This window comes from Aspergillus ruber (genome assembly GCF_000600275.1).
Source record: "Aspergillus ruber CBS 135680 unplaced genomic scaffold scaffold00024, whole genome shotgun sequence".
In the NCBI taxonomy this organism is placed as follows: Eukaryota; Fungi; Ascomycota; class Eurotiomycetes; order Eurotiales; family Aspergillaceae; genus Aspergillus; species Aspergillus ruber.
The window spans coordinates 332,804-353,582 of NW_024467320.1; the positions used below are offsets into that span (position 1 = coordinate 332,804).

Below are 20,779 nucleotides of genomic sequence, written 5' to 3' on the forward strand. Positions count from 1 at the left end.
GCAGAGGGGAGAGAATAAAATGTATAAATGGCATTCGAATGAAGAAAGCTTATGGTCTGGATGACTGCCATAGCTCTTGTACCATGCCGATGATGTCGGCGCCGAGCTGAATCAAGCCGATAAACAATAAGCACATAGAGGTTGATACGTCAAATGAGCTTAGAGACACAGATAATGGACAACTACGAAAAATAGAACACGATTATTTACCAGCATTGGTCCAGCGTAGGAAAGTTGCGTTGGTTCTGCTGTTACTGCTTGACTGCTGTCTCCGCCATCTGTTTCCCCCCTCTCGCTTTCTCTCTTTAAACCTCTCGCTCTTCGCTCACTCCATATTCAACATTCCAAATGCCGGGGAAAAGATTCTAAAAGGTAAGAAATGAAAATAATTTTACTACTAATTTCTGCAAATCGAGCAATAAGGAAATCGCCTTATCACGAGGACTGGTTTCCTCACTCTCACTTTCCCGGTCTGGAGAGCCGCTGCTCCCTCATTTAATCCCAGCTTCAAGCCATCCCAATTATTCAATCACCGCCCTCACCTTGTCCCTCATCCTTCCCTCGCATCTTGCATCGCTTTCTGACATCTAATCTCTTTATTCACGCCGCAGGTAATTCTTCGATTAAAAAACAAAACTCTTTCAAGCCGGAGTTAACGTCCCCGACCAGCCTCAGCCGCGAAATACCTCACCTCTTCCAACCCCCCCGGTTGACCTGCCGTTGGCTTTGAAATTCAATCGCTTGCAGGACCACCCTCTGGGTCCTGCGGGCCTCCCATCCCTGAAGGAATGAGTGGAATAGCGAATGCGTGTTGGTCCTGTCTCTCGACAGTAGACCGTTGGTGTCATATCACGGCTTGCCTCGGCGGTAGCCGCTCGAGAGATGGAATCTATGAGACCACATTGGCCGACAATGAACGCGAAGCTGTCTCTGACTTGCTGGGCTACCTTGAAAATGTACGCTATACTCTCATCCGTTATATTCTTTTGCTTTTGCCTCGTTCTTGCGATTTGACCTTGACGTCGGACCCCTTGTTTTGATGCTCCGAGATCTACCATCATCACCAACTAACTCCATGATTCTTGCTATATAGAGAGCCGAGACAGATTTCTTTTCAGGCGAACCTCTTGGATCGCTGAGTACCCTGGTCTATTCCGACAATGTTGATCTACAACGAAGCGCCAGTTTGACGTTTGCTGAAATCACGGAACGAGGTCGGTGTGCAACGTGACGCAAGAGAAACTGACGTACAACGAGTGGCAGGGGCTGACGGTCGTGTGTTTCTAGATGTGCGCGATGTGGATCGAGACACCTTGGAACCGATTCTTTTCTTGCTTCAAAGTTCCGATATCGAAGTCCAGCGAGCGGCTAGTGCTGCGCTCGGGAACCTTGCCGTCAATGGTCCGTCTCCCTTCCCCTTCCCTTTCGTTGTCGCATCGATGATAAAGAGTCACTGACATTGGCTTAGCGGATAACAAGGTCCTGATTGTTGCCCTGGGAGGGCTGGCTCCTCTTATCCGCCAAATGATGTCCCAAAATGTTGAGGTTCAATGCAATGCGGTCGGATGCATTACCAACCTGGCTACTCATGAAGAGAACAAAGCTAAAATCGCTCGCTCCGGTGCTCTGGGGCCCTTGATTCGGCTTGCCAAATCCAAGGACATGCGCGTTCAGCGTAATGCCACAGGTGCATTGTTGAATATGACCCATTCGGGTAAGTCGTGCCTCTGGAAGACACCATCGACCATGAATGTTCTTTGGTCTGACTATTCTTGATATTGGAACAGATGACAACCGTCAACAACTCGTCAATGCCGGTGCGATTCCGGTTCTCGTCCAATTGCTCTCTTCCTCCGATGTTGACGTTCAATATTATTGCACTACGGCACTGAGCAACATCGCCGTCGACTCGACCAACCGAAAGAAATTGGCCCAAACAGAGTCGCGATTGGTTCAGTCGTTAGTCCACCTCATGATGGATTCTTCTACTCCCAAGGTACAATGCCAGGCCGCCCTGGCTCTCCGTAACTTGGCATCCGATGAGAAATATCAGCTCGAAATCGTTCGATCGAAGGGCTTGCCTCCTCTTCTGCGACTCTTGCAATCCTCATATCTTCCCCTCATTCTTTCCGCCGTTGCTTGTATCCGTAACATCTCAATTCACCCTCTCAACGAATCCCCAATCATCGACGCTGGTTTCCTCAAACCCTTGGTGGATTTGCTGGGCTCTACTGACAACGAGGAAATCCAATGCCACGCCATCTCGACGCTTCGCAATCTTGCAGCAAGCTCAGATCGCAACAAGGAGCTTGTACTCCAGGCAGGTGCAGTACAGAAATGTAAAGACCTGGTGCTGCGAGTTTCGCTGAGCGTGCAATCCGAGATGACTGCTGCTATCGCTGTGCTGGCCCTCAGCGATGAACTTAAGCCCCATCTCCTGAACCTCGGTGTGTTTGATGTCTTGATCCCTTTGACCGATTCAGAGAGCATCGAGGTACAAGGAAACAGTGCAGCTGCCCTAGGCAATCTGTCATCTAAAGGTAAGTCTCCCTTGATAATTTGGTATAATCAGTGCTAAAAGCCAATGATTTAGTTGGGGATTACTCGATTTTTGTTCGTGACTGGGCGGATCCGAACGGTGGAATCCACGGATATTTGCACCGCTTCCTCGCTAGTGGAGACCCGACATTCCAGCACATCGCCATTTGGACTCTCCTCCAACTATTGGAATCGGAGGACAAGAGGCTGGTCGCCTATATTGCCAAATCCGGAGACCTCGTTCAGATGGTCAGGGAAATCTCGGATAGGAACGTCGAGTCAGATGTGGAAGACGGAGAAGACGGAGAGGGCGAGGTCGTTGCCCTGGCTCGGCGATGCCTCGAGTTTCTTGGTAACGGTCCCAAACAGACCCTTGTCGAAGGCTAATGCGACCTTCCTTCTTGAACCTTTTTTTTTTTTTTTTTTTTTTTTTTTTTTTTTTTTTTTACTTTTTCTTTTTCTTTCTGGGTTATATTTATCTCCTTTCTTCTTTAGTTTCTTATTCCTTTTTCGACTACTCCGTACATCGATTTTCTTGTCACAGGGTGTTAAGTGGGCATTTAGATTCGGTGTCACTGTTTTTTCTATCAGCGAGCATTCAGTGTGATAGGGACTGGTTTCTTCCTTTCTTCTTAACTTTTTATCTTGTCATCTGGCATTGGCCTTTGCTGCTTGTTCAATTTTCGTTTCTGGGCCATTGCCTTTTACTCTTCACTTCTCATTTTCTTTTGTCATATCTTATGCGTGAATGCTGTCTGTAACCATGGTCAATCTCGAGAGTCTATACCTTAATTGCAGTGATACCTAGCTCAATATTCCATTGTCTTTCCATATATACTTCTGTAAGCACCGGTGATGTCATGTCCCGTGATAGAGTGGATAGCTTCCTTCGGACAAATGATACTCCGCAGTTCCCACCAAAGAAAAACTTCGATTTCCCTGCAGCTTCTCTCGTCCCCTCAACCCGCTTACTCTCCACCTTTAAAAACAAAGCACAAAAACCTACTTCATTGTAGGAATTGCTGCTTGTGTTTCAATGGCGGCTACCCTTCCATCCCTGGCCATTCCAGGTCAGCGATTGGGTTCGACTACCTCGTATGCCGCAGGTCCAGGCACACATGTGTATGATGCAGTCATCTACGCATCCATTGCTGGCCCCGTCATAGTTGACCAGGCCCAGGCAAAGTCTAAAGCAAAGTCTCTGCTTACCGTCTCGCGGTCAATCAACAGACAGACAGGAGCAACCCCGAGCGGAGCAGCTACCGTGAAGCCAACCGTCTCCACAACCGCTCCGAAGCCAGCTACTACAAAGCCCAAATTGAAGTACAACACGCTCCCAGCAGTGGACTCAGTTGTTCTGGCCCGTGTGACACGCGTTCAGAAACGCCAAGTCACCGTGTCCATCCTCGTCGTGTTGGACGAACTCTCCAGCTCACAGGTTTCAGATCCGTCGAAGACGACATCTGACAATGACAACATCGAGTCAATTCTTTCGTCGGCTGCGAACCCGGAGAACCACAGTTCCTCTGACGAGTTGCGGTTTCAGGCTTTGATTCGGAAAGAGGATGTGCGTGCTGTCGAGAAGGATCGTGTCATTATGGACGAGATGTTCCGTGTTGGGGATATTGTGCGAGGCACTATTATCTCGCTGGGTGATCAGAGTTTCTACTATATCACTACTGCACGGAACGACCTTGGTGTTGTTATGGCGCGCAGTGAAGCTGGGAATATGATGTTTCCTGTTAGCTGGAAGGAGATGAGAGATCCTGTTACTGGTCTTGGGGAGTTGAGGAAGGTCGCGCGTCCATTCTGATTGTACCGTCGCTCTATACGATGATTCCGGAAAAACCTAAACGGCATCAGGCATGGATGATGTCTTCCCGTGCTGTCGCAAGTCTTCGGGACTAAATGGTCTACGACAAGGGCCCATCGGCCACGATCGAAAGAAAGCGATACATATCTTATGCGCGTCTTCCATTCGAGAGAGTACTTCTATTCAAGCAGTGTCGACTGCTGCGCAGTAACACAGAAATACTCCCCGTCGACCAAACCACACAACGTGCGGGGTGGCCTGGAAACAACGGCCATGATTACACACCACACTTGAAGATAGTGTTAGTTCACTATTCTTATTTGTGAGCCTATGGCTTACACCAAGGATCGAGCCTCGCTCTCCGAACTTCATGACATAACGAATATGATATCATTTAATTGTTCTTCTTCCTGCCCCTTATCCTCACATATCACAACATACCACCTCCTTAGTATACATGGTCCTGAATTCTCAATGCAGGTCTTGTGTTTGTCAATGGAGGAAGATCAACGGTTCTTCTCGTAGAGGCCTCTCAACCTCTACGACCCTCACCTAATCTTCTCTATCCGATATGGATTTGGAGGAGTTTTTTTTCCTTGAGGGTACACTTATATCTACGTAGACTGATAAGTAATCCAAATGCGACTTTTGTTCATTTAATAGTACATGTCCACCTCCCCTAAAATATCAAGTAACAATTTACTTCTTCAACGTCTTCTGCTTCTCCGCATCAATCAACTTCCTCCCCTGCACAACCAACCCCTTCCGAGTCCTAACAGCATCCATATACCTCTTCGCCACATTCTCCCGGTCTGCCAACTCACCCAGATCCTCCAATTCCTCCTCGGTGGCAGGAACCCAAAACGGATCTTCATCGAGCGCCTCGAAACCAGCGAAGATGAGTTGTGGTTGCGCGGCGCCGGAGGTCCGTTTGCGGATTTCTTCGGCGAAACCGAAGGATTCGGCAACGGGGAGAAGAGAGAGGATTGTGAAGAAGGGGGTGCCTTCTTTCATGGATTCAGATAGGATGCGGCCGCGGCGGCGGGTTATTACACCGTAGACGCGACCGAGGACTTCGGCTATTCGTTTGTTAGTATACCCAAATACACCTGGGAGAAAAGGGGGGTAGGGGCGCGTACTCGAAGCTTGAATCTCACAACTATACATCGCAAGCATAACCCGTGGGCTCCAGTCAAGGAATCCCTGGGAGATACTCTCGCGAACCAATTTGATCGCTTCACCCGTTAAGCGTCCCAGATCGAGTTCCTCTCCGTTCTCTGCGTTGGTAGATAGTTCTTCGAGGAAGACTGCGGTCCCCTGGATGGGTTCTTGACAGAGCGGGCCTTGGGATGTTGCGAGTTGAAAGGCGTAGGCGATTTTGTCGGTGAAGTCGCGGACGATTAGGGCCTGGCGGTCTTCGGGGGAGATGTTGGTGTGTGGTTCGTCGAGGAGACTAAAATTGTTAGCTTTGTCTAGTCTATGGGTTTGGTTCTGAGGGAAAGCAGGAACGTACAATTTGTCGCTTGTGTTGACGGCGGTGGCGTCGACGAGAATGTTAGGACCGATTCTCCGTGGTCCAAACGCGGTGATCTTGTCGACGACGTCCTGCCACAGCTCCTTGTTCTCCTTGACCTCCTCGTCGAAGATTCGGGTGAGTTCCTTTCTGAAATTCTCGAGAGACATCACGTCTCCTGCTTGAGCTTCGTGGGAAACGTCACCAGTTTCTTCTGCGCCGTTTCCATTTGCCTCTTCGACAGCCTTGTCCTCAACAGCGGCATGCTTCTGAGACTGCAACTGCTTGATAGTTGCAGCTTGCTTGGTGAAGAACTCCGTCACTGGTTCCGGCAACGGCACAACACGCAAGCGGACAGTCAACTGCTTTGAAGAAGACACTGCCTCGACACCTCCACGACCTAATTCAGGGTTATTAGGCGGAGCCATCTCCGGTGCATGGACGATGGTCTCCCGGTAGGGCACGATAGTCTGGCCGGTTTGGATTTCGCAGCGAGCAAACCGTTCACGGAGATCCTTCACGCACCGCTCCAGGTGCAATTCACCGGCTGTTAGAATGACATGCTCGCCGTTTGAGAGCACCTCGTACTCGGCGCATGGGTCACTCTGTTCCAGGAGGCGGAGACCAGTGACCATTTTACCCAGGTCTGCGGGGTTGACTGGCTCCAGGGAGACACGGACGATAGGCGGTGTGGCCATAGATACACCAGCCAGGTTGATACTTCCTTCGAGCTGGCTGCAGAGAGTACCGGTCTTGAGGACGTGGCCTGCGAGGCCGCCGATTCCAAAAACGACACCGGCAGGGACCGATTTTAGAGGTTCGAGACTTCTGCCCATGAGGAGGTACAGGTCTGTAATCGTGACCTTTTGCGGCACGGGGTTGGCGTGCGGATTTGCTGGCGAGAACTTAGGTCCAAGAACGTATACAGAGTCGCCAACTGAGAGAGTTCCTGAGTACAGTCGTGCAAATCCGACCAGGTGTTCAGGTTCGCCCTTATCCTCAGCGGCGTCTTCCTTTCCTTCAGTCTCATCAATTGTAATAACTTCGAGGGAAGACTGGACATAGGTGAATTCGTCCTTCGGTTGAGTATTGGCTTCTCCCTGCAACTTGGCGATCTCTTCTCTCTTCTTGCGCGCAATTTCCCGAGCTTCGTCTGCTGACATGCTCGTACCAGGTCGCTTGTTACTTGACTTGAGTTCACTTTCTGGAATGGCAACCATTTTGCTGACATATGCCACAACTGGCTCGTCTGTGTTTGTCGTAAATCGTATCATGGCCTCCTTCACCTTGTTGTCCACGGATGCGGCACCAGGTGACTCTTCGACCATGGTTGGTAAACGAGCAGATTGGGCGGTTGGAGGACTGGGGAGATATTCGATGACTGAGACGAGGACGGCCGTGGACAAAGGCAACCACGAGGAGAATAGCGTGGTCATTATATTCCTGGGGTCACGCGAGCGCATTATATATGGCGGAATGGTGATATTTAGAGACTTGGTAATCTTCTCCAAGAGAACCGGGTCACTGCCATTGTCAATTACTTTCGTCCGTTGAAAACAGTACTGGACCTAATCAAAACATACCCCTTGCCCTTTCCACCACCTGTCGTAGCTTCGTACGCAGCCCATATACTATCTAGCACCAATTGTACGAACATGGGCTTTAGAGCTCTCCCTTTCAGATGCTTCTGGCCCAGAACTCGCTTCGTTTTAGGGTCTAGATAGAAGTCACCCCAGAGGACCTTTTCGAGTACAGATCGTTTGATCCCGATCTTTCTCTCGTAAATTGCTGCGAATTGTCTGATGGTAAATGCCCAGCCATCGACCGCACTACAGAAGATCACGTTGTTCTTCTCGGGGGCAAAGTAAAGATCTTCATCATCCATCTCTTTGAACTCAGCAGCCTCCTCAATGTTTTCAGTGAGTGCATCGTCCTGCGCCTGCTTCTTAGATTTGGCTGCAGAGGCATTGATGCGGTCTTCCATCCGCTCACGCCACTGGAGGTCCTCTTCCATCCGTTCACCCTGGTAGAAGCTTCCGATGACAGCATTGACTTGTTCTAGCAGTCGAGAGAGGTGAGCATATGCCTCAGCGGGACTCATTTGGAGTTCGCTAATCAATCTGTCCATCTTGTTAATCACCAAAATCGGCTTCAGCTGCTCGACCCATGACTGACGCAGCACCGTAACGGTCTGACTGCAAACACCCTCCACAGCATCAACAAGAATAATCGCACCATCACAAAGACGCGATGCAGTAGATACTTCGCTGCTGAAATCGATGTGTCCTGGTGAGTCGATCAGGTTTACCAGATATTCCTTGGGTTCCGGAGCAGCCTCCGGGTTGGGGCGACGGAGCATGGAGAAGAACAGAGAAATGGCAGAGGACTCCATCGTGATACCACGGAGTTGCTCATCTGGACGAGAGTCCAGGTAACGGATCTTACCCGCGAGTTTTGGTGAGATGATTCCATTTGTGGCAATAAGGCTGTCTGTTAGGGATGTTTTGCCATGATCCTGGGCGCAGATTAATACATGGAAGTCTTCTTCAGGAGCCGTTTCTGCCACTTACAACGTGTGCAAGAATACAAATCTATGATTTTGTCAGCGTCGTGCTAGTAAAAGAAGCTGGTTATCAAGGTGGGATGGAGGGGCACTTACATTCCGGATGTCTTCTGGTTTCCGTTGAAGACGGACCAGATCGTCAACACTGACGACGGGCATTTTAAGCTAGAGCTGGCTCTCTCACACAGTTCTAATATCCGGTAGTCCGTTTTAAATGCTCTTTCGTCGGTAGTTTGACGTTGGCGCTGAATTCCGCCTGCCGGAGAGAGGCGAGCGGAAGAAAAAATAGTTGTCGGAGAATGCGATGCCCAGCCAAACTGACTCACAAGTAGCGGAAGGGAAGAATAATAATATTTCGTTACAGTAATATGAATGAATTTGAGTAATAGAAGGAGTCATAAATCAGAGTGGATTCGGTGATTAATAATTGCTTCTTATTTTGGCAGGTATGATGCTATACTACTATGTACATCTGCGCAGTCTATGTATAATACCAGGTTACAGTTTAGTTTTAGCAGCTATCAAACTGGAATCATGTGCATTACTCCTCCTCGTCGAAGGAAAGCTTGATCTTCTTTTTCTTCTGCTTGGGCTTCCGGGCAGCCGGAGCTTCTCGCAGCTCTTCTCCCACCTCAGGTTCCTTGTTTTCTTCGCCAACGACTTTCGCTTGCTTTCGCTTCTTGGGCCCTCCTATCTCAACCACATTCTGTTTAGAAGCTGGTGCATCCTTTCCGGTGTCTACATTATCCTCTTCATCAGACCCGAGTGCATTCTGCTCCTTATCAGCCGGCTCCTGTTCCGGATGTTCATCGTCCTTCGGGTTGCTCTCCTGGAATAGAGCTTTGTATTCCTCCTTTGAGATCACCTCGTTGCTTTCTTCATCAACGTAGGTTGGTTCGTCATCTTCGTCATCTCGCTTTTGTTTCCTGGGTCGGGCAATGGGCTGCTCCAGGCGGCCGGTAGTGCTTCCATAATGGCCTTTTAGCCTCTGTATGAAGGGTGGGTCCTTCGAATCTGATTCAATGTCAGACACAGCATCTCGAAGAGTCCATGACGAAGCAGATCACGTACCATAGGAGAGATTCTTCGCGTTGAAGGACATTGTCTCCGCTGAACAGTCAATCCCAGGCGTTGATAGCCAGTTCTTGAGCAATTGGGGGCTTCTGGGAATGAACAATAATTATGCGACGGCAGAACTGCCAGACTCTTCAAGCTCCTATGTCTGGAGTCGCATTTGGAAGCTCATGAGGCAGTACTAGCTCAACGGAAGACCACACCACAATATCTGACAGCGCTCCGCTTCAGATCACACAACGCACTTCTGTACCAGACGTAGTCTATCACAATTGAGGGAAGTAAAAGAATAAATAACCTGGAGTAGTTAAACTTGTGTACTGTTCGGAGGCCAACTTGTATGCCAAGAAGCCGCGGCCAAACTGGTACTAAACCCGATCGGGCGTATCGAAAAGTCTCAAGGAGCCGCAGCTCTCGCGTCAAGCAAGCCTGTCCTCCGCATTGCTATACAACATTCACACCCTAGAATCAACCATGCTGTGTGCCAGTGAGTTATTTCTGCTGAATTGATGATTTGATGAGTCTGATACTGACGATAGTTCTGCTTGAAAGTCTCGGGAGAGGCACCTCAAGTGCCCGTCGTCTCGCCCAAGAGCGGTATGTTGCAATCATTATCGGACTAATGCGAGTCTTCATCTCATTCATCTAACCCCATATAGGCAGCGTTTTCGAAAAGCGACTCATTGAAGCGTACATTGGCGAGCATGGAAAGGACCCCGTTAACGGTGAAGAGCTTGCTACGGAGGATCTTATCGATATCAAATCGCAGCGCGTCGTTCGCCCTCGGCCACCTACGCTCACCTCAATTCCTTCCCTTCTTAGCGTGTTCCAGGAAGAATGGGATGCTTTAGCTTTGGAAACACACACGTTGCGACAGACTTTGGCGCAGACGCGACAGGAGCTCAGTTCGGCGCTTTACCAGCACGATGCTGCTGTCCGGGTTATCGCACGATTGACACAGGAGAGAGACGAGGCCCGTGATGCGTTGTCCAAGGTCACGGTCGGGGCCACCCGCACCGCTGGTGGCGGCGATGAGATGCAGGTCGATTCTGCTGGTTTGCCCGAGGCAGTGGTAGCACGGGTTGAGCAGACACAGGCGGCGTACGTTCTGCTTGAAATTTGTGTTTATATAATTGGCTGACAAGAAGCAGGCTCTCCAAGTCTCGCCGCAAGCGCCCTGTCCCAGAGAACTGGGCTACCAGCGAAGCTATCTCATCATACCAGCCCAAGGAAAGTTCCGATGCTTTATATCCTGGCGGCAAAGCACTCTCTGTTCATTCCTCTGGAGAGTTGGCTCTTGTTGGAGGCCCCGAAGGGGTGGTTGGTATTTACTCGCTCGCCGATAAACGCGTAGCACACACATTGCAGACCAACGGCCCAGTTACCGATGCTCTCTGGGCTGGAGATAAGGCCGTGGTTGCTTCCGCTACTGGGTCCGTCAAGGTTTTCGAAAACGGCAATGAGGTCGCGACCTTCAATTCGCATGCTGGAGAAGCGACTGCCCTTGCATTGCACGCTACCGGTGATATCGTTGCCTCTGTCGGGGTTGACAAGAGCTATGTCTTGTATGACTTGACGACGAACTCTGTGCTCACGCAGGTCTTCAGTGACGCATGTAGGGAAATCCAACAAGTCCCGGCACAGTTATTGAACAGATCGCTGACTTTTGACTCTTCTACAGCTCTTCTATCCGTCAACTTCCACCCTGATGGTCACCTCATTGCTGCAGGTGGCGTTGACGGGCAGATCAAGATCTTCAACACCACATCTGGCACACCTGCTGCGGACTACTCCTCGTCTGGTCCAGTCAAGAGTCTGTTCTTTTCTGAGAACGGTGTTTTCTTGGCTGCGGTGGCAGATAATTCCACTGTCGTCTCCATCTGGGACCTCCGTCACTCGAAAGAGACCAAGGTGCTTGATACCGGTAACAAGGTTGACTCGATCTACTGGGACTACACAGGCCAGTTCCTCCTGACTGGAGGACCCAGTGGAGTGACTGTCCAGCAGTTTACCAAGTCTACCAAGGAATGGTCGGAGCCATTGAGAAGCGCTGTGCCTGCGGCTGCAGTGCAATGGGGACCGGCAGCTCAGAGCATTGTTGTGTTGAATGCTGAGGGTGGAATCACGGTGTTGGGAGCCTAGTTATAATGATACCTTTTTGAAAAGATGGCGTGTAATTTTAGCTGGTTTGCGTGTCTCGGGGAATCGTTATTGTTAATTGCATTGTCTTTTGATTTTCAATTTGAGGCGAACAAATCAAATATATAATGGTTGGAGAGTTGAAATATATCCCACCAAGAACTTTTTGTCCTATATCCAAATAATGGTTTATGGAGCACAGCAACGTCTCCAAACCCCTGTTTGCTTATTTGCATCGATGATGGCAGCCTTGTCAAGATCCCGAACTTCATCCATCCACTCGGAGCTTGATTACTACGACATGGCCGCCACCAAAGGGACGCTTTTCTTCCCGGACAACGCACGCCTCTTTTCTCTTTGCCTCACTTCAGACCAATCTTACTTCATTATCTGCTTTTTTATATCGATTTCTCACTCTAATGAGTGAAAACGTGCAGATTTTGGCCGCCCGGTCCAGAAAGGTACCATCTTGCTTGCCATCTTTAAGGCGGGGGAATTTCTTTAATTCAACCACCGTCTTACACCAGTCGTTGCAATTTCACTGACGGCGTTCTATCATTTAGCGACCACATAGCCATATGTCCCAAACATCGCCCGCCACTGCCGGCCAATCTCTATGGCCTCACTCCAGTATGCCTTCGCCTTCAGCCTCCCATCGCCCTCTCCAATTACCGACGCGCTATCCCGGAGATGGCTTCGACTTCAGGAGGCCGGTTACCAGTAATAACGAGGAGGTTATTGATCTTACCGACGAGCCCGATTCTCCTCCTCGACCGCTGTCGCAGCAGCAACAGCAATCCCATAACAGACATCATTATACGCGCTTGCCTCGGTTCGGCCGAAATGTCATGCAAGATGTGGTCGATTTGGTGGAGGACGAAGATGAAGGCGAGGACGAGGACGAGGACGAAGTGCAGGAGATTGGACAAGGGCTCCCCTCAAGCAGCCCGGAGGTCGAATTTGTGGGTGCGACGACAAGGGCGCCTACCGCGCCACCACCAAGGCCGGAAGGATCACAGCTATGGAGGATGCTGAATGGAAACTCATTAGCAAGCTTCGTGATGTCGTCAGAGGCGTTTCGACGGCCCATTCCTTGGGCAAGTGGCCTGTTTGGCCGGCAACCGCAGGACGTGGACAGTTTGTTTATTGGCGGGGATCTCGATATTGAGTATCCGATATCTACGGCCACTGTGGATCGTAGGCCACCGGTGGATACATATAAGGCCCCAAGTCCTGCGCCGGAGGGGTTCACGAGGAACGCGAAGGAGGACGAGGTGGTCGTGTGTCCTAACTGCGACCAGGAGCTGGGTACGGGTGATGAGACCAAATCACAGATATGGGTTGTGAAGAAATGCGGTCATGTTCGTCTATCTCCACGATTCGATACCAAATGCAATGGCTGACTTTCATTTTAGGTCTACTGTGGTGAATGTACGAGACACCGCGCTCTCTCGAAAGCGAAGAAGGCACCGCAACGGATGAAGCCGTTTAGTAAGTGTCGAGCGGATAATTGTGGGGTGCCCGTTAGTGCCCCGAAGTCCATGATTCAAATATATCTGTGAGAGTGGATTCTGTATAATCAACGGAATGTGGTGCTTGAAGTTTTGGCTTGGATCCCATACGGGCACTGCCACTATGGTGCTGCTTTCGCCTGCTCGCTGATTGGTTTTCCCGGGTTCCTGCTTTTGCCCGACCTATTGGATACATTGGTATCTGCCTTCGTGGTGGGGGAACCTGAAAGGATTGATCACGTCGAATTACTCGATGCAGGAGCAGTCCCGCGGGTCCGACTCGCATTGAGAAGCTCCCGGGGACTGAAATGTACACTCTTTAGGCTCAAAGAGTCCGCGGTGGCCTGTTGTGTTTTGTAGCATTTGCATGGTTTGGGTGTTTATTGGACTATTTTTGCTTATATTTCCTAGTATTTTCGATACCCATTACTTTGAACTTTCTGAAGGAGCAACTTTACATCCATCATCCATGTTTGGATATCACTATATCTTGCATGAGATAGATACCCGCACTCAGCATAAACTGTACTTCAAGGCCGTTAGAACATATCCTGAATTTATGGTATTGTGGTCCGATTCCTTTTATACATGAAACGTAAACACCTGCTTCCCAGATTGATAAACAAGAAAATTTGCAAAAAATGCCCGACATCAATAATACATTAACAAAGAAAGAGACGTGATTCCCCAACCAAGACACGCTAACTTGGTAACTGAAGCCACCGCAATCATCCCGCAAAAGACCCACTCTAAACGGTTTTGATGTCTCCATGGTAAGGGGACCAGATGCCTCTGACACTGTCGTTGATACTCGTGACGGGCTTCTTGGTGCGTTTCAGCTTCTCCCCGCTGGCCTCCTTCAGCAAGTTTGCCTTGTTGAATATTTGTTCCGGCTCGAGGTTCCGCACACAGATAGCCTTCTCGCGTCCGTTGATGTAGTGGCCCTTGACTACTGGGTGTTTGTGCGGCCGTGGTGACACTCGGATTTCGATCTGGGGATTTGCTTTGGCGAAGGATGGGAGGGCGCTCCTGAGAAAGGAACTGTAGGACAATTGCCGTTAGAGCCGTCTAAAAATTATAATGACTGATAGAGGACTTACACCATGCCCCGCGAGCTACCTGCCCAGTCGCAGTAGTGGAAATCCATGCGCTTGCATGGCAGGATAAAGGCGCCGACGCCGTTCTGGATGAGCCTGTCAGTAGTCTGCCGGTTTGAAGATTCCAGATTTACGGTAGAGATCCTGGACATACCCTGGCAGCGGCCACCGTTCTGATCCCTTGTACAGGCATTGTTGTTCGTTATCTCTGTTCACTTTCGACGGAGCAATTCGTCGGCGGGCACTTCGGGGGACTTTTCAGTTGCTGGAGTATATATTAGATGTGATTGGTTGCTTCACACGCGCGGTAAGAAGAATAATCGCGGCTTGGCAACTTCTTCTTCCGGCCGCGCCAAGACTCACATCAACGCGACATTCGCTCTTGATGATAATCTGTCCATCGAATCCATCCCAATGTCTTCACCAGCTAACGTCTAGTCTTTGTCCTTAATAAAAGAAAGCTCAGCCACACCAATTGGTGAGCTCATACAATGACTGACAAGCTCCCCCCTCCACTGCTGGCGCTGTTCCAGCCCCGTCCGCCTCTACGCTATGTGACCCCGATCAACCGCGCACCAGAGGACGTAAAAAAGAGTACAATCAGCGGTATTGCTCAGTATCTCCCGGAGATCAAGAAATACGAGGAGGAAATCCCTTACACTGCGACGGAGAGCTGGATCCAGCGCAAATGGCGCGAGAAGTTGCAAAAGAAAGAAAGAGTACACAGACAAGTTAATGAAGCGGTTCAAGATTGTATGTTTTGAGATATTGCACTTCTGCTTTTGTTATTCTCATGTTGACTCGCTCGCAGTTGATCCTACCAAGGACTCGCAAGCCCGAGGCGATCCGTTCAAGACTCTCTTCGTTGCGCGGCTCAGCTACGAAGTGAAAGAATCGGACCTCGAACGTGAATTCGGACGCTTTGGACCTATTGAAAGGGTATATTTCTCGGGGTACTATAGTCGCACTTTAAAGGATGCTGACATGCTTCCAGATCCGTATCGTCAAAGACACTGTCAGTCCCAAGAGCAAACCCAACAGAGGGTATGCTTTCATCGTATATGAGCGTGAAAAAGACATGAAAGGTATTATTGCTATTTGGGTTATGCCAGCTTTAACAGCGTGTATTATTTATCGTACTAACCACTCTCGCTTGCGCTATCTTCAGCTGCCTACAAGGAAACGGATGGTATACGGATCAAGGACCGACGTGTGTTGGTAGACGTGGAGCGCGGTCGTACCGTCAAAGGATGGAAACCCCGTCGATTCGGCGGTGGTCTTGGAGGCCGTGGATATACTAAGGCGCTACCTTCTCGCCCTAGCGGGCCAGGCTTTGGCGCTCCTACAGGACCTGGTGGTGGTTTCCGCGGTGGCTTTGGTGGCAGAGGATTCCGCGGAGGAGGTTATCGCGGTGACCGATTTGGCGGCCCTCGTGGCGGTATCGGCTACCAAGGAGGCCGCAATGGATTTGGTGGCCCCCCTCCAAATGCGCCGTCTGGCCCAGGTGGTGGACGGAGTGCTGGAGGTTTCTTTGGTGGAGGTGGCAGGTACGACCGTGGTGGAACGGGTAGCAACCGCGAGCCTATAAGGCCAAGAGAAGCCTATTCTGACCGCGACCGTCGTGATCATGACCGTGATCGCGAGGGTGACCGTCATAGGGACCGAGACAGGGACTACCGTTACCGGGACCGTGAGCGTGAGCGTGACCGTGACAGGTACGGTGGCCGAGAGGACTATGGACGCAAGAGGTACCACGAGGATGATTCATATGATGACCCTCGTGCCAAGAGGAGGTATTAAGATCTGTTGTTCGTGAATGTTCCTTGCCTACCACACCTGTCATAGTCTGCTGGTGGGTATCTGATTGATTGCTTCTATTGCCCCATTGCACCACACGGGTAAGACAAGGTCAGAAATCTTTCAGCGCCAGCGTCTCGAGTTGCCATTCACCTTCATTCGTGGAAATTGAGTTCCTGGATCGTCTTGGCCGTCGATATCACCTGTCATCCAAAGATCGCCGGGGTATCAATCTGGCCCAACCGCATGGTTCTGACCTTTCGCCTTATGCGTTTTCTGTTTCATGTCCTTGTTTCCCTTTACCCTGGGTCTAATCTACGCTTTTTTGGGGTAAGTATGTATTTTAGGTAGTCAACATGCATTCAGGTGCAATTCCGGTTCTGCAACATGGGAATTCTCAGGTAAGATCAGGTAAGGCGTTTAAACAATGTTGACCGACGCCAGACATACACGTGCGGCCGGAAAAGATTCAAGGTAATTATGTCCTTTTTGGAGAATTGTTTTCTTTTATATATTTTCGTAGTTGGCAACCGTCAAGCTGTAGCGCAAAGAGTAGCTAGCTTTCTAGGTTGAAACATTTATGTGCATCACATCACGCGCTCGTCGAACAAGAACGAACCGGGGATAGAAGAGAAAACGAAGATAACAACGCCTCTGCCAAACGCCATGAAATGCCCAAAATTTTTGGACCAAAGAAAAAGAATCAAAAATAGGCACTTATTGCCCGTCGACCTCCATCTCCCCTTGGCCCTGTTCAAGAATCTTAATTTCCCCGTTATTCCGCCATTGAGCCTTCAGCCCAACATGGAACTCAGAAATCGCAACACCAAACAGCTTGAGTAGAGTCGTCTGTCTCGAATCCAACGTCTCTCCTTCCCGGCACACAACATACCCCTCTTCCCCCTCAGTCAACTCCAACATGACCTTGCCCTTCACAAGACGCGTAGGGACACCCAGTTTCCGCAGCTCGGGTTCAATAGTATGGCTGATAGGCTGATCGTCAGTTGTCGGGATCTCTCCAGCCCGCGAGTACACAAGGCCATTGGGGATCGTGAAAGAGCGGGTGGCCTCGGTTCCGGCACGGGCAAAATCAGCGGGGCGGAAGGTGTCGAAGTAGCCGGTGACTGAATCTGGGTCTCGAGAGGTGAAGAGGAGGCCGACGGCGCCGGTGAGGTAGGGGGTGAGTTTGTGGAGGTTTGTGGCAGCTTCGGTCTCGGGGCTGTGGCCCAGGGCGACGGCCATGACTTTTGTCTTGCCGAAGAAGAGGCTATTTTTGTTAGCGTTTGATCAAATGAAATATAATTGCGCCTGAAGATAGTAATTGACGGCAATTGGTTTGCCCTCAAATGCGATATCAAATCATGCACATGGGACCAAAGGAACAAACTCACCGGCCATCCTCAGCAAACTCGGTGCGCACATCCTTCAGGTATGTGTTGCGCATATTATCGACTGAGAAGACAAACAGGTGCTCATAGCTCTCGACACATTCGCGAATGTTGGCGTACAACCGTCTAGTCTGTTCCTTGTGAGACTTCTTTGCGGTTCTAGTCTCGTGAACGACGCGCGCGCGCTTGGAACGAGGCATTGCGAGAGAATGCGCGAAAAACAAGCTTTTAAGTAGTAATATGAATTAAAGGACCAAAGGTCTGTTGAAGTGGAAGGCCTTCTCTTTTGGTAAACAGACTTTGGCGGGTTCGAGAATTTCGACTTTTTTTTTTCTTCCGTTGATAACAGCCGGAGGAATGTTGATGCGGGGCTTATCCTTATCCGACGGACTAAGCCGAGTTGGGTAATGAGCTGATTGGCTTCATTCAGAAGAGATCGGAGTTCACCAGGTCTATCTCCAAGTGATTGTTCACTATGTCGGATTGATGGGGGAGACTACCAATCGACCCCTGCTGTGACACTCTCATGCAATTGCAACAATGCTGGATTTCATGGATTATATCCAGCTCGCCTTCGCTGAGGGGACCAATTGGAATCGCGACAATTCGTACTCGTCGTTAACAGCCACAGCACAGTGTGAGACCCTCGATGATACACTATTTACCAATATCCAAGTGTGTCTAATCCTAGATAAATAGCACTCCTCGACTTCACCACCCCTGAGCGCCTCCGCGTCCACCTCTCCTCCCTCTCAACCCCTCATTTCGCAACCAGCTACACACTCGGCACAGTCGGTCTAATCGACGGCTCCGTCTCCTACCTCTACAGCACCCTCCCATTCGACAGCACCCCCAGTCGAAGCGCCCTAATACCCCTTCGAAAACTTACCCCGGGCTACCGACAAGTCCAGCGCCCAGCCGCCCCAGCCGAGAACTGGGCATGGAACTCGATACTTGATGGCGTTGGCGATTTCTCGCCGGCAGGAGACGGTGGTAATGATGCGGTTACTCGGCAGAAAGCGACGTTGCTTCATGCGACGCTTCATCTGCCGCCGCCAACGACGCTTAATGCGTTGTTCTTAAGGAGGATTTCCCCAACGATGCAGCTGGCACTCGCGGTGTGCTCGACTCGTGGGCCTCCATTGTCGAAATCGGCACCGCAGGCTTCGCTGTTGACGCAGTTGTCTCATGATACGGGGAAATACAGCAATGAATACCTGTTTAGCACGGACAATGCACTATTCGGCTGGCGGGGTTTATGGAATTTCGGTCCAGACCCGCGATCTACTTCGAAGAATGACAACTCCGCATCACAACTATCCCTTCTATCTGCAGGCGCAGAAGCATACTACTCCCCCATCTCCTCTCTCATTGGCATGTCCACAGGCATCCGCTTCAGCACCCTTCCCGCACCCGAGACACCCGAGAGCCAATTCTCCTCTCCCTCCTCCCCATCATCCCCCGCAAATAACGGGCCAATCTCCACCTTCCCCTACACCCTCACCCTAACCCTAACCCCTTTAACCGGCTCCCTCTCAACATCTTACTCCCTCCGCGCCTCCCCAAACCTCTCTTTCAGCTCCCGCTTCGGTTTCAACGTCTACAGCTGGGAAAGCGAGATGGTCGCGGGGTGCGAACTCTGGCGCAAACCCAGCAAATCCACCACCGAACCAGAAGATGATGGACTTGAATGGGCGAGGCGCAAAATGCGGGAGAATAATCCTGATTTTCCGCCTGCTCCGAGCAATGCGAGTCCCGCACCGCTGAAGGAGTTAAAGAAAGATGAGGAAGAGGAGGAAGCTAGTGACTCTGTGCTTAAGATTCGGGTTGATCAGTCGTGGAATGTGAGGTTGCTTTGGGAGGGACGGGTGAAGGAGTTATTGGTTAGTGCGGGTGTTGGGTTGGGGCCGAGTTCGTTTTCGCCAGCTTATGGGCCTGGTGGTGGTGGTGGTGGTGCGCAGAGTGTTGGGGGTGGTGCGTCGGCGTCATATTGGAGGAGTGTGGGGGTGTCGGTGTCGTATTCGTCATGAGTACTCTGTACTGTCATAAAAATTGTGCATATGCCCTGCTCAGTTACGAGTGTATAATCTCTATGAATCTTAAAGCAGTTACGAATGTGAAGTGGTGGTAGCCACCAAAACGGATCTCATTTTAATTCGTCTAAATTCTCATCACATCGCGGTATTGGTAATCGTAAATTGAACGGATCGCATCATAAACCTATCACTAAATTCTTACAGACGGGAGTTGACAATGTCGACGACTGTAACTGTCAGATAACTGCACCAATTAAACCAATCAAAAGGGAAAGAAAGTCTTACATGCAGGCTTCAAGCTGGCACCGCCAACAAGGAAACCGTCAACATCGTTCTCCTTGGCGAGCTCACGGCAGTTCTTCTCGCTCACCGAGCCACCGTAGATGACACGGGTGTTGTCGGCGGCCTCGGCGGAGATGGCCTCACCGAGCCATTTGCGGATAGCGGCGTGGACCTCCTGAGCCTGCTCAGTGGTAGCGACCTTGCCGGTTCCGATGGCCCAGACGGGCTCATAGGCGATGACAACCTTGGCCCATTGCTCCTTGGAGAGCTCCTTGGCGGCGGCGTTGAGTTGACGGGTGACGACGGCGATGGTGCTGTTGGACTCGCGCTCCTACAAATCGTTAACTAGGAATCCAAATAGAAAACAAGTTTAAGATGAATGACATACCTCCAGAGTCTCACCAATGCAGAAAATAACACCAAGACCACCGTCAACAGCAGCCTTGACCTTCTTGGCAATGAACTCGTCTGACTCCTTCAGGAGGACACGGCGCTCACTGTGTCCAACGAGAGTCCAGTTGATCTTGAGATCCTGAAGCTGCTCAACGCTGATCTCACCGGTGAATGCACCATTAGGCTTGTCGAAGACGTTCTGGGCAGCGACGCCGATGTTGTCGTTGGCGACCTGGCGGGCGAGCGACAGGTAGGGAGCGGGGGGAGAGATGACGACCTCGGCGTTGGGGTCGAGCTTGGCCGAGTTGAGGTTGTTGACGATGGAGGTGATGCTGTCGGCAACACCGTTCCTATACTCTGTCAGTATAATCCCGTTAAGTGGTGTGTTATGTATTATAGCTATGCTGTCAATGTCGGGGATGGAGGGGTAGCGGGGCAGATGTACATCTTGAAGTTACCACCGATGAAGAATTGGCGAGGCATGATGGGCAGAGAGTAAGAATAAAGTGAGATAGAATAGAATTGAGATAGACAGAGTAAAGAAGAATTGCGATGATAGTAAAGAAGAATAGGAAGAAGAAGAAGAAGGAGAGGAAGAGAAAGAGAAAGAGAAAGAAGGAAGATTTATGACGCCA

The 20,779-nt window shown here is 50.4% G+C and overlaps 11 protein-coding genes across 11 annotated transcripts; 6 read left to right on the forward strand and 5 right to left on the reverse strand.

The window, feature by feature from the left end:
* Nucleotides 1–324: 324 nt before the first annotated feature.
* On the forward strand, nucleotides 325–2,944 carry vac8 (protein anchor VAC8). Its single transcript, XM_040782561.1, has 6 exons — nucleotides 325–956; nucleotides 1,094–1,214; nucleotides 1,288–1,401; nucleotides 1,469–1,714; nucleotides 1,788–2,540; nucleotides 2,594–2,944. The coding sequence occupies exons 1-6, from the start codon at nucleotides 789–791 to the stop codon at nucleotides 2,923–2,925; spliced, it is 1,734 nt and encodes a 577-aa protein (XP_040636655.1). The 5' UTR covers nucleotides 325–788; the 3' UTR covers nucleotides 2,926–2,944.
* A 542-nt stretch (nucleotides 2,945–3,486) lies between these two features.
* EURHEDRAFT_172535 (exosome non-catalytic core subunit CSL4) lies at nucleotides 3,487–4,516 on the forward strand. Its single transcript, XM_040777851.1, has one exon. It carries the CDS (start codon nucleotides 3,575–3,577, stop codon nucleotides 4,349–4,351), a length of 777 nt encoding a protein of 258 aa, XP_040636656.1. The 5' UTR covers nucleotides 3,487–3,574; the 3' UTR covers nucleotides 4,352–4,516.
* Nucleotides 4,517–4,961: 445 nt separating this feature from the next.
* EURHEDRAFT_414922 (GTPase RIA1) lies at nucleotides 4,962–8,783 on the reverse strand. The gene is made up of 6 exons (XM_040782562.1): nucleotides 8,524–8,783; nucleotides 8,435–8,455; nucleotides 7,448–8,379; nucleotides 5,865–7,388; nucleotides 5,491–5,804; nucleotides 4,962–5,430 (listed from the first exon to the last, which is right to left on the reverse strand). Exons 1-6 carry the CDS (start codon nucleotides 8,584–8,586, stop codon nucleotides 5,051–5,053), a joined length of 3,234 nt encoding a protein of 1,077 aa, XP_040636657.1. The 5' UTR covers nucleotides 8,587–8,783; the 3' UTR covers nucleotides 4,962–5,050.
* Nucleotides 8,784–8,841: 58 nt separating this feature from the next.
* On the reverse strand, nucleotides 8,842–9,816 carry EURHEDRAFT_505514 (DUF4604 domain-containing protein). Its single transcript, XM_040785838.1, has 2 exons — nucleotides 9,499–9,816; nucleotides 8,842–9,441 (listed from the first exon to the last, which is right to left on the reverse strand). The coding sequence occupies exons 1-2, from the start codon at nucleotides 9,527–9,529 to the stop codon at nucleotides 8,969–8,971; spliced, it is 504 nt and encodes a 167-aa protein (XP_040636658.1). The 5' UTR covers nucleotides 9,530–9,816; the 3' UTR covers nucleotides 8,842–8,968.
* A 15-nt stretch (nucleotides 9,817–9,831) lies between these two features.
* On the forward strand, nucleotides 9,832–11,800 carry EURHEDRAFT_414924 (WD repeat PRP19 family protein). Its single transcript, XM_040782563.1, has 5 exons — nucleotides 9,832–9,988; nucleotides 10,054–10,098; nucleotides 10,161–10,602; nucleotides 10,653–11,116; nucleotides 11,183–11,800. Exons 1-5 carry the CDS (start codon nucleotides 9,976–9,978, stop codon nucleotides 11,641–11,643), a joined length of 1,425 nt encoding a protein of 474 aa, XP_040636659.1. The 5' UTR covers nucleotides 9,832–9,975; the 3' UTR covers nucleotides 11,644–11,800.
* A 418-nt stretch (nucleotides 11,801–12,218) lies between these two features.
* Nucleotides 12,219–13,202, forward strand: EURHEDRAFT_461351 (putative RING finger domain protein; the record flags this gene model as incomplete). The annotated part of the gene is made up of 3 exons (XM_040784712.1): nucleotides 12,219–12,509; nucleotides 12,546–13,001; nucleotides 13,056–13,202. 3 exons carry the CDS (start codon nucleotides 12,219–12,221, stop codon nucleotides 13,200–13,202), a joined length of 894 nt encoding a protein of 297 aa, XP_040636660.1.
* Nucleotides 13,203–13,900: 698 nt separating this feature from the next.
* EURHEDRAFT_517254 (mitochondrial 54S ribosomal protein mL43) lies at nucleotides 13,901–14,441 on the reverse strand (the record flags this gene model as incomplete). The annotated part of the gene is made up of 3 exons (XM_040786548.1): nucleotides 13,901–14,192; nucleotides 14,252–14,334; nucleotides 14,403–14,441. 3 exons carry the CDS (start codon nucleotides 14,439–14,441, stop codon nucleotides 13,901–13,903), a joined length of 414 nt encoding a protein of 137 aa, XP_040636661.1.
* A 183-nt stretch (nucleotides 14,442–14,624) lies between these two features.
* EURHEDRAFT_172719 (U1 small nuclear ribonucleoprotein 70 kDa) lies at nucleotides 14,625–16,405 on the forward strand. Its single transcript, XM_040777852.1, has 4 exons — nucleotides 14,625–15,001; nucleotides 15,060–15,187; nucleotides 15,243–15,333; nucleotides 15,417–16,405. Exons 1-4 carry the CDS (start codon nucleotides 14,740–14,742, stop codon nucleotides 16,046–16,048), a joined length of 1,113 nt encoding a protein of 370 aa, XP_040636662.1. The 5' UTR covers nucleotides 14,625–14,739; the 3' UTR covers nucleotides 16,049–16,405.
* Nucleotides 16,406–16,762: 357 nt separating this feature from the next.
* EURHEDRAFT_461496 (ribosome assembly factor MRT4) lies at nucleotides 16,763–17,633 on the reverse strand (the record flags this gene model as incomplete). The annotated part of the gene is made up of 2 exons (XM_040784721.1): nucleotides 16,763–17,312; nucleotides 17,437–17,633. 2 exons carry the CDS (start codon nucleotides 17,631–17,633, stop codon nucleotides 16,763–16,765), a joined length of 747 nt encoding a protein of 248 aa, XP_040636663.1.
* A 242-nt stretch (nucleotides 17,634–17,875) lies between these two features.
* On the forward strand, nucleotides 17,876–19,830 carry EURHEDRAFT_525146 (mitochondrial distribution and morphology protein 10). The gene is made up of 2 exons (XM_040786943.1): nucleotides 17,876–18,070; nucleotides 18,133–19,830. The coding sequence occupies exons 1-2, from the start codon at nucleotides 17,974–17,976 to the stop codon at nucleotides 19,461–19,463; spliced, it is 1,428 nt and encodes a 475-aa protein (XP_040636664.1). The 5' UTR covers nucleotides 17,876–17,973; the 3' UTR covers nucleotides 19,464–19,830.
* Nucleotides 19,617–20,753, reverse strand: EURHEDRAFT_414930 (triose-phosphate isomerase TPI1). Its single transcript, XM_040782564.1, has 4 exons — nucleotides 20,590–20,753; nucleotides 20,140–20,494; nucleotides 19,755–20,082; nucleotides 19,617–19,696 (listed from the first exon to the last, which is right to left on the reverse strand). The coding sequence occupies exons 1-4, from the start codon at nucleotides 20,625–20,627 to the stop codon at nucleotides 19,668–19,670; spliced, it is 750 nt and encodes a 249-aa protein (XP_040636665.1). The 5' UTR covers nucleotides 20,628–20,753; the 3' UTR covers nucleotides 19,617–19,667.
* Nucleotides 20,754–20,779: the final 26 nt, after the last annotated feature.

Excerpts from the sequence above, each read along its gene's own strand:
- EURHEDRAFT_172719 (XM_040777852.1), top strand. The coding sequence starts at position 14,740 with ATGACTGACAAGCTCCCCCCTCCACTGCTGGCGCTGTTCCAGCCCCGT. Across the intron at positions 15,002-15,059 it reads TAATGAAGCGGTTCAAGATT|TTGATCCTACCAAGGACTCG; the intron begins GTATGTTTTGAG and ends ACTCGCTCGCAG. Across the intron at positions 15,188-15,242 it reads GCTTTGGACCTATTGAAAGG|ATCCGTATCGTCAAAGACAC; the intron begins GTATATTTCTCG and ends ACATGCTTCCAG.
- EURHEDRAFT_414924 (XM_040782563.1), top strand. Across the intron at positions 10,603-10,652 it reads GTTGAGCAGACACAGGCGGC|GCTCTCCAAGTCTCGCCGCA; the intron begins GTACGTTCTGCT and ends GACAAGAAGCAG. Across the intron at positions 11,117-11,182 it reads GCAGGTCTTCAGTGACGCAT|CTCTTCTATCCGTCAACTTC; the intron begins GTAGGGAAATCC and ends ACTCTTCTACAG.
- EURHEDRAFT_414930 (XM_040782564.1), bottom strand. The coding sequence starts at position 20,627 with ATGCCTCGCCAATTCTTCATCGGTGGTAACTTCAAGAT. Across the intron at positions 20,495-20,589 it reads ATCGGTGGTAACTTCAAGAT|GAACGGTGTTGCCGACAGCA; the intron begins GTACATCTGCCC and ends GACAGAGTATAG. Across the intron at positions 20,083-20,139 it reads GCATTGGTGAGACTCTGGAG|GAGCGCGAGTCCAACAGCAC; the intron begins GTATGTCATTCA and ends AACGATTTGTAG.
- vac8 (XM_040782561.1), top strand. The coding sequence starts at position 789 with ATGAGTGGAATAGCGAATGCGTGTTGGTCCTGTCTCTCGACAGTAGAC. Across the intron at positions 1,715-1,787 it reads GTTGAATATGACCCATTCGG|ATGACAACCGTCAACAACTC; the intron begins GTAAGTCGTGCC and ends ATATTGGAACAG. Across the intron at positions 2,541-2,593 it reads AGGCAATCTGTCATCTAAAG|TTGGGGATTACTCGATTTTT; the intron begins GTAAGTCTCCCT and ends CCAATGATTTAG.
- EURHEDRAFT_172535 (XM_040777851.1), top strand. The coding sequence starts at position 3,575 with ATGGCGGCTACCCTTCCATCCCTGGCCATTCCAGGTCAGCGATTGGGT.
- EURHEDRAFT_525146 (XM_040786943.1), top strand. The coding sequence starts at position 17,974 with ATGCTGGATTTCATGGATTATATCCAGCTCGCCTTCGCTGAGGGGACC. Across the intron at positions 18,071-18,132 it reads GTTAACAGCCACAGCACAGT|CACTCCTCGACTTCACCACC; the intron begins GTGAGACCCTCG and ends CTAGATAAATAG.
- EURHEDRAFT_414922 (XM_040782562.1), bottom strand. The coding sequence starts at position 8,586 with ATGCCCGTCGTCAGTGTTGACGATCTGGTCCGTCTTCAACGGAAACCA. Across the intron at positions 8,380-8,434 it reads TTTGTATTCTTGCACACGTT|GATCATGGCAAAACATCCCT; the intron begins GTAAGTGGCAGA and ends ATCTGCGCCCAG. Across the intron at positions 5,805-5,864 it reads GTCAACACAAGCGACAAATT|TCTCCTCGACGAACCACACA; the intron begins GTACGTTCCTGC and ends TAACAATTTTAG.
- EURHEDRAFT_505514 (XM_040785838.1), bottom strand. The coding sequence starts at position 9,529 with ATGTCCTTCAACGCGAAGAATCTCTCCTATG. Across the intron at positions 9,442-9,498 it reads CGCGAAGAATCTCTCCTATG|ATTCGAAGGACCCACCCTTC; the intron begins GTACGTGATCTG and ends ACATTGAATCAG.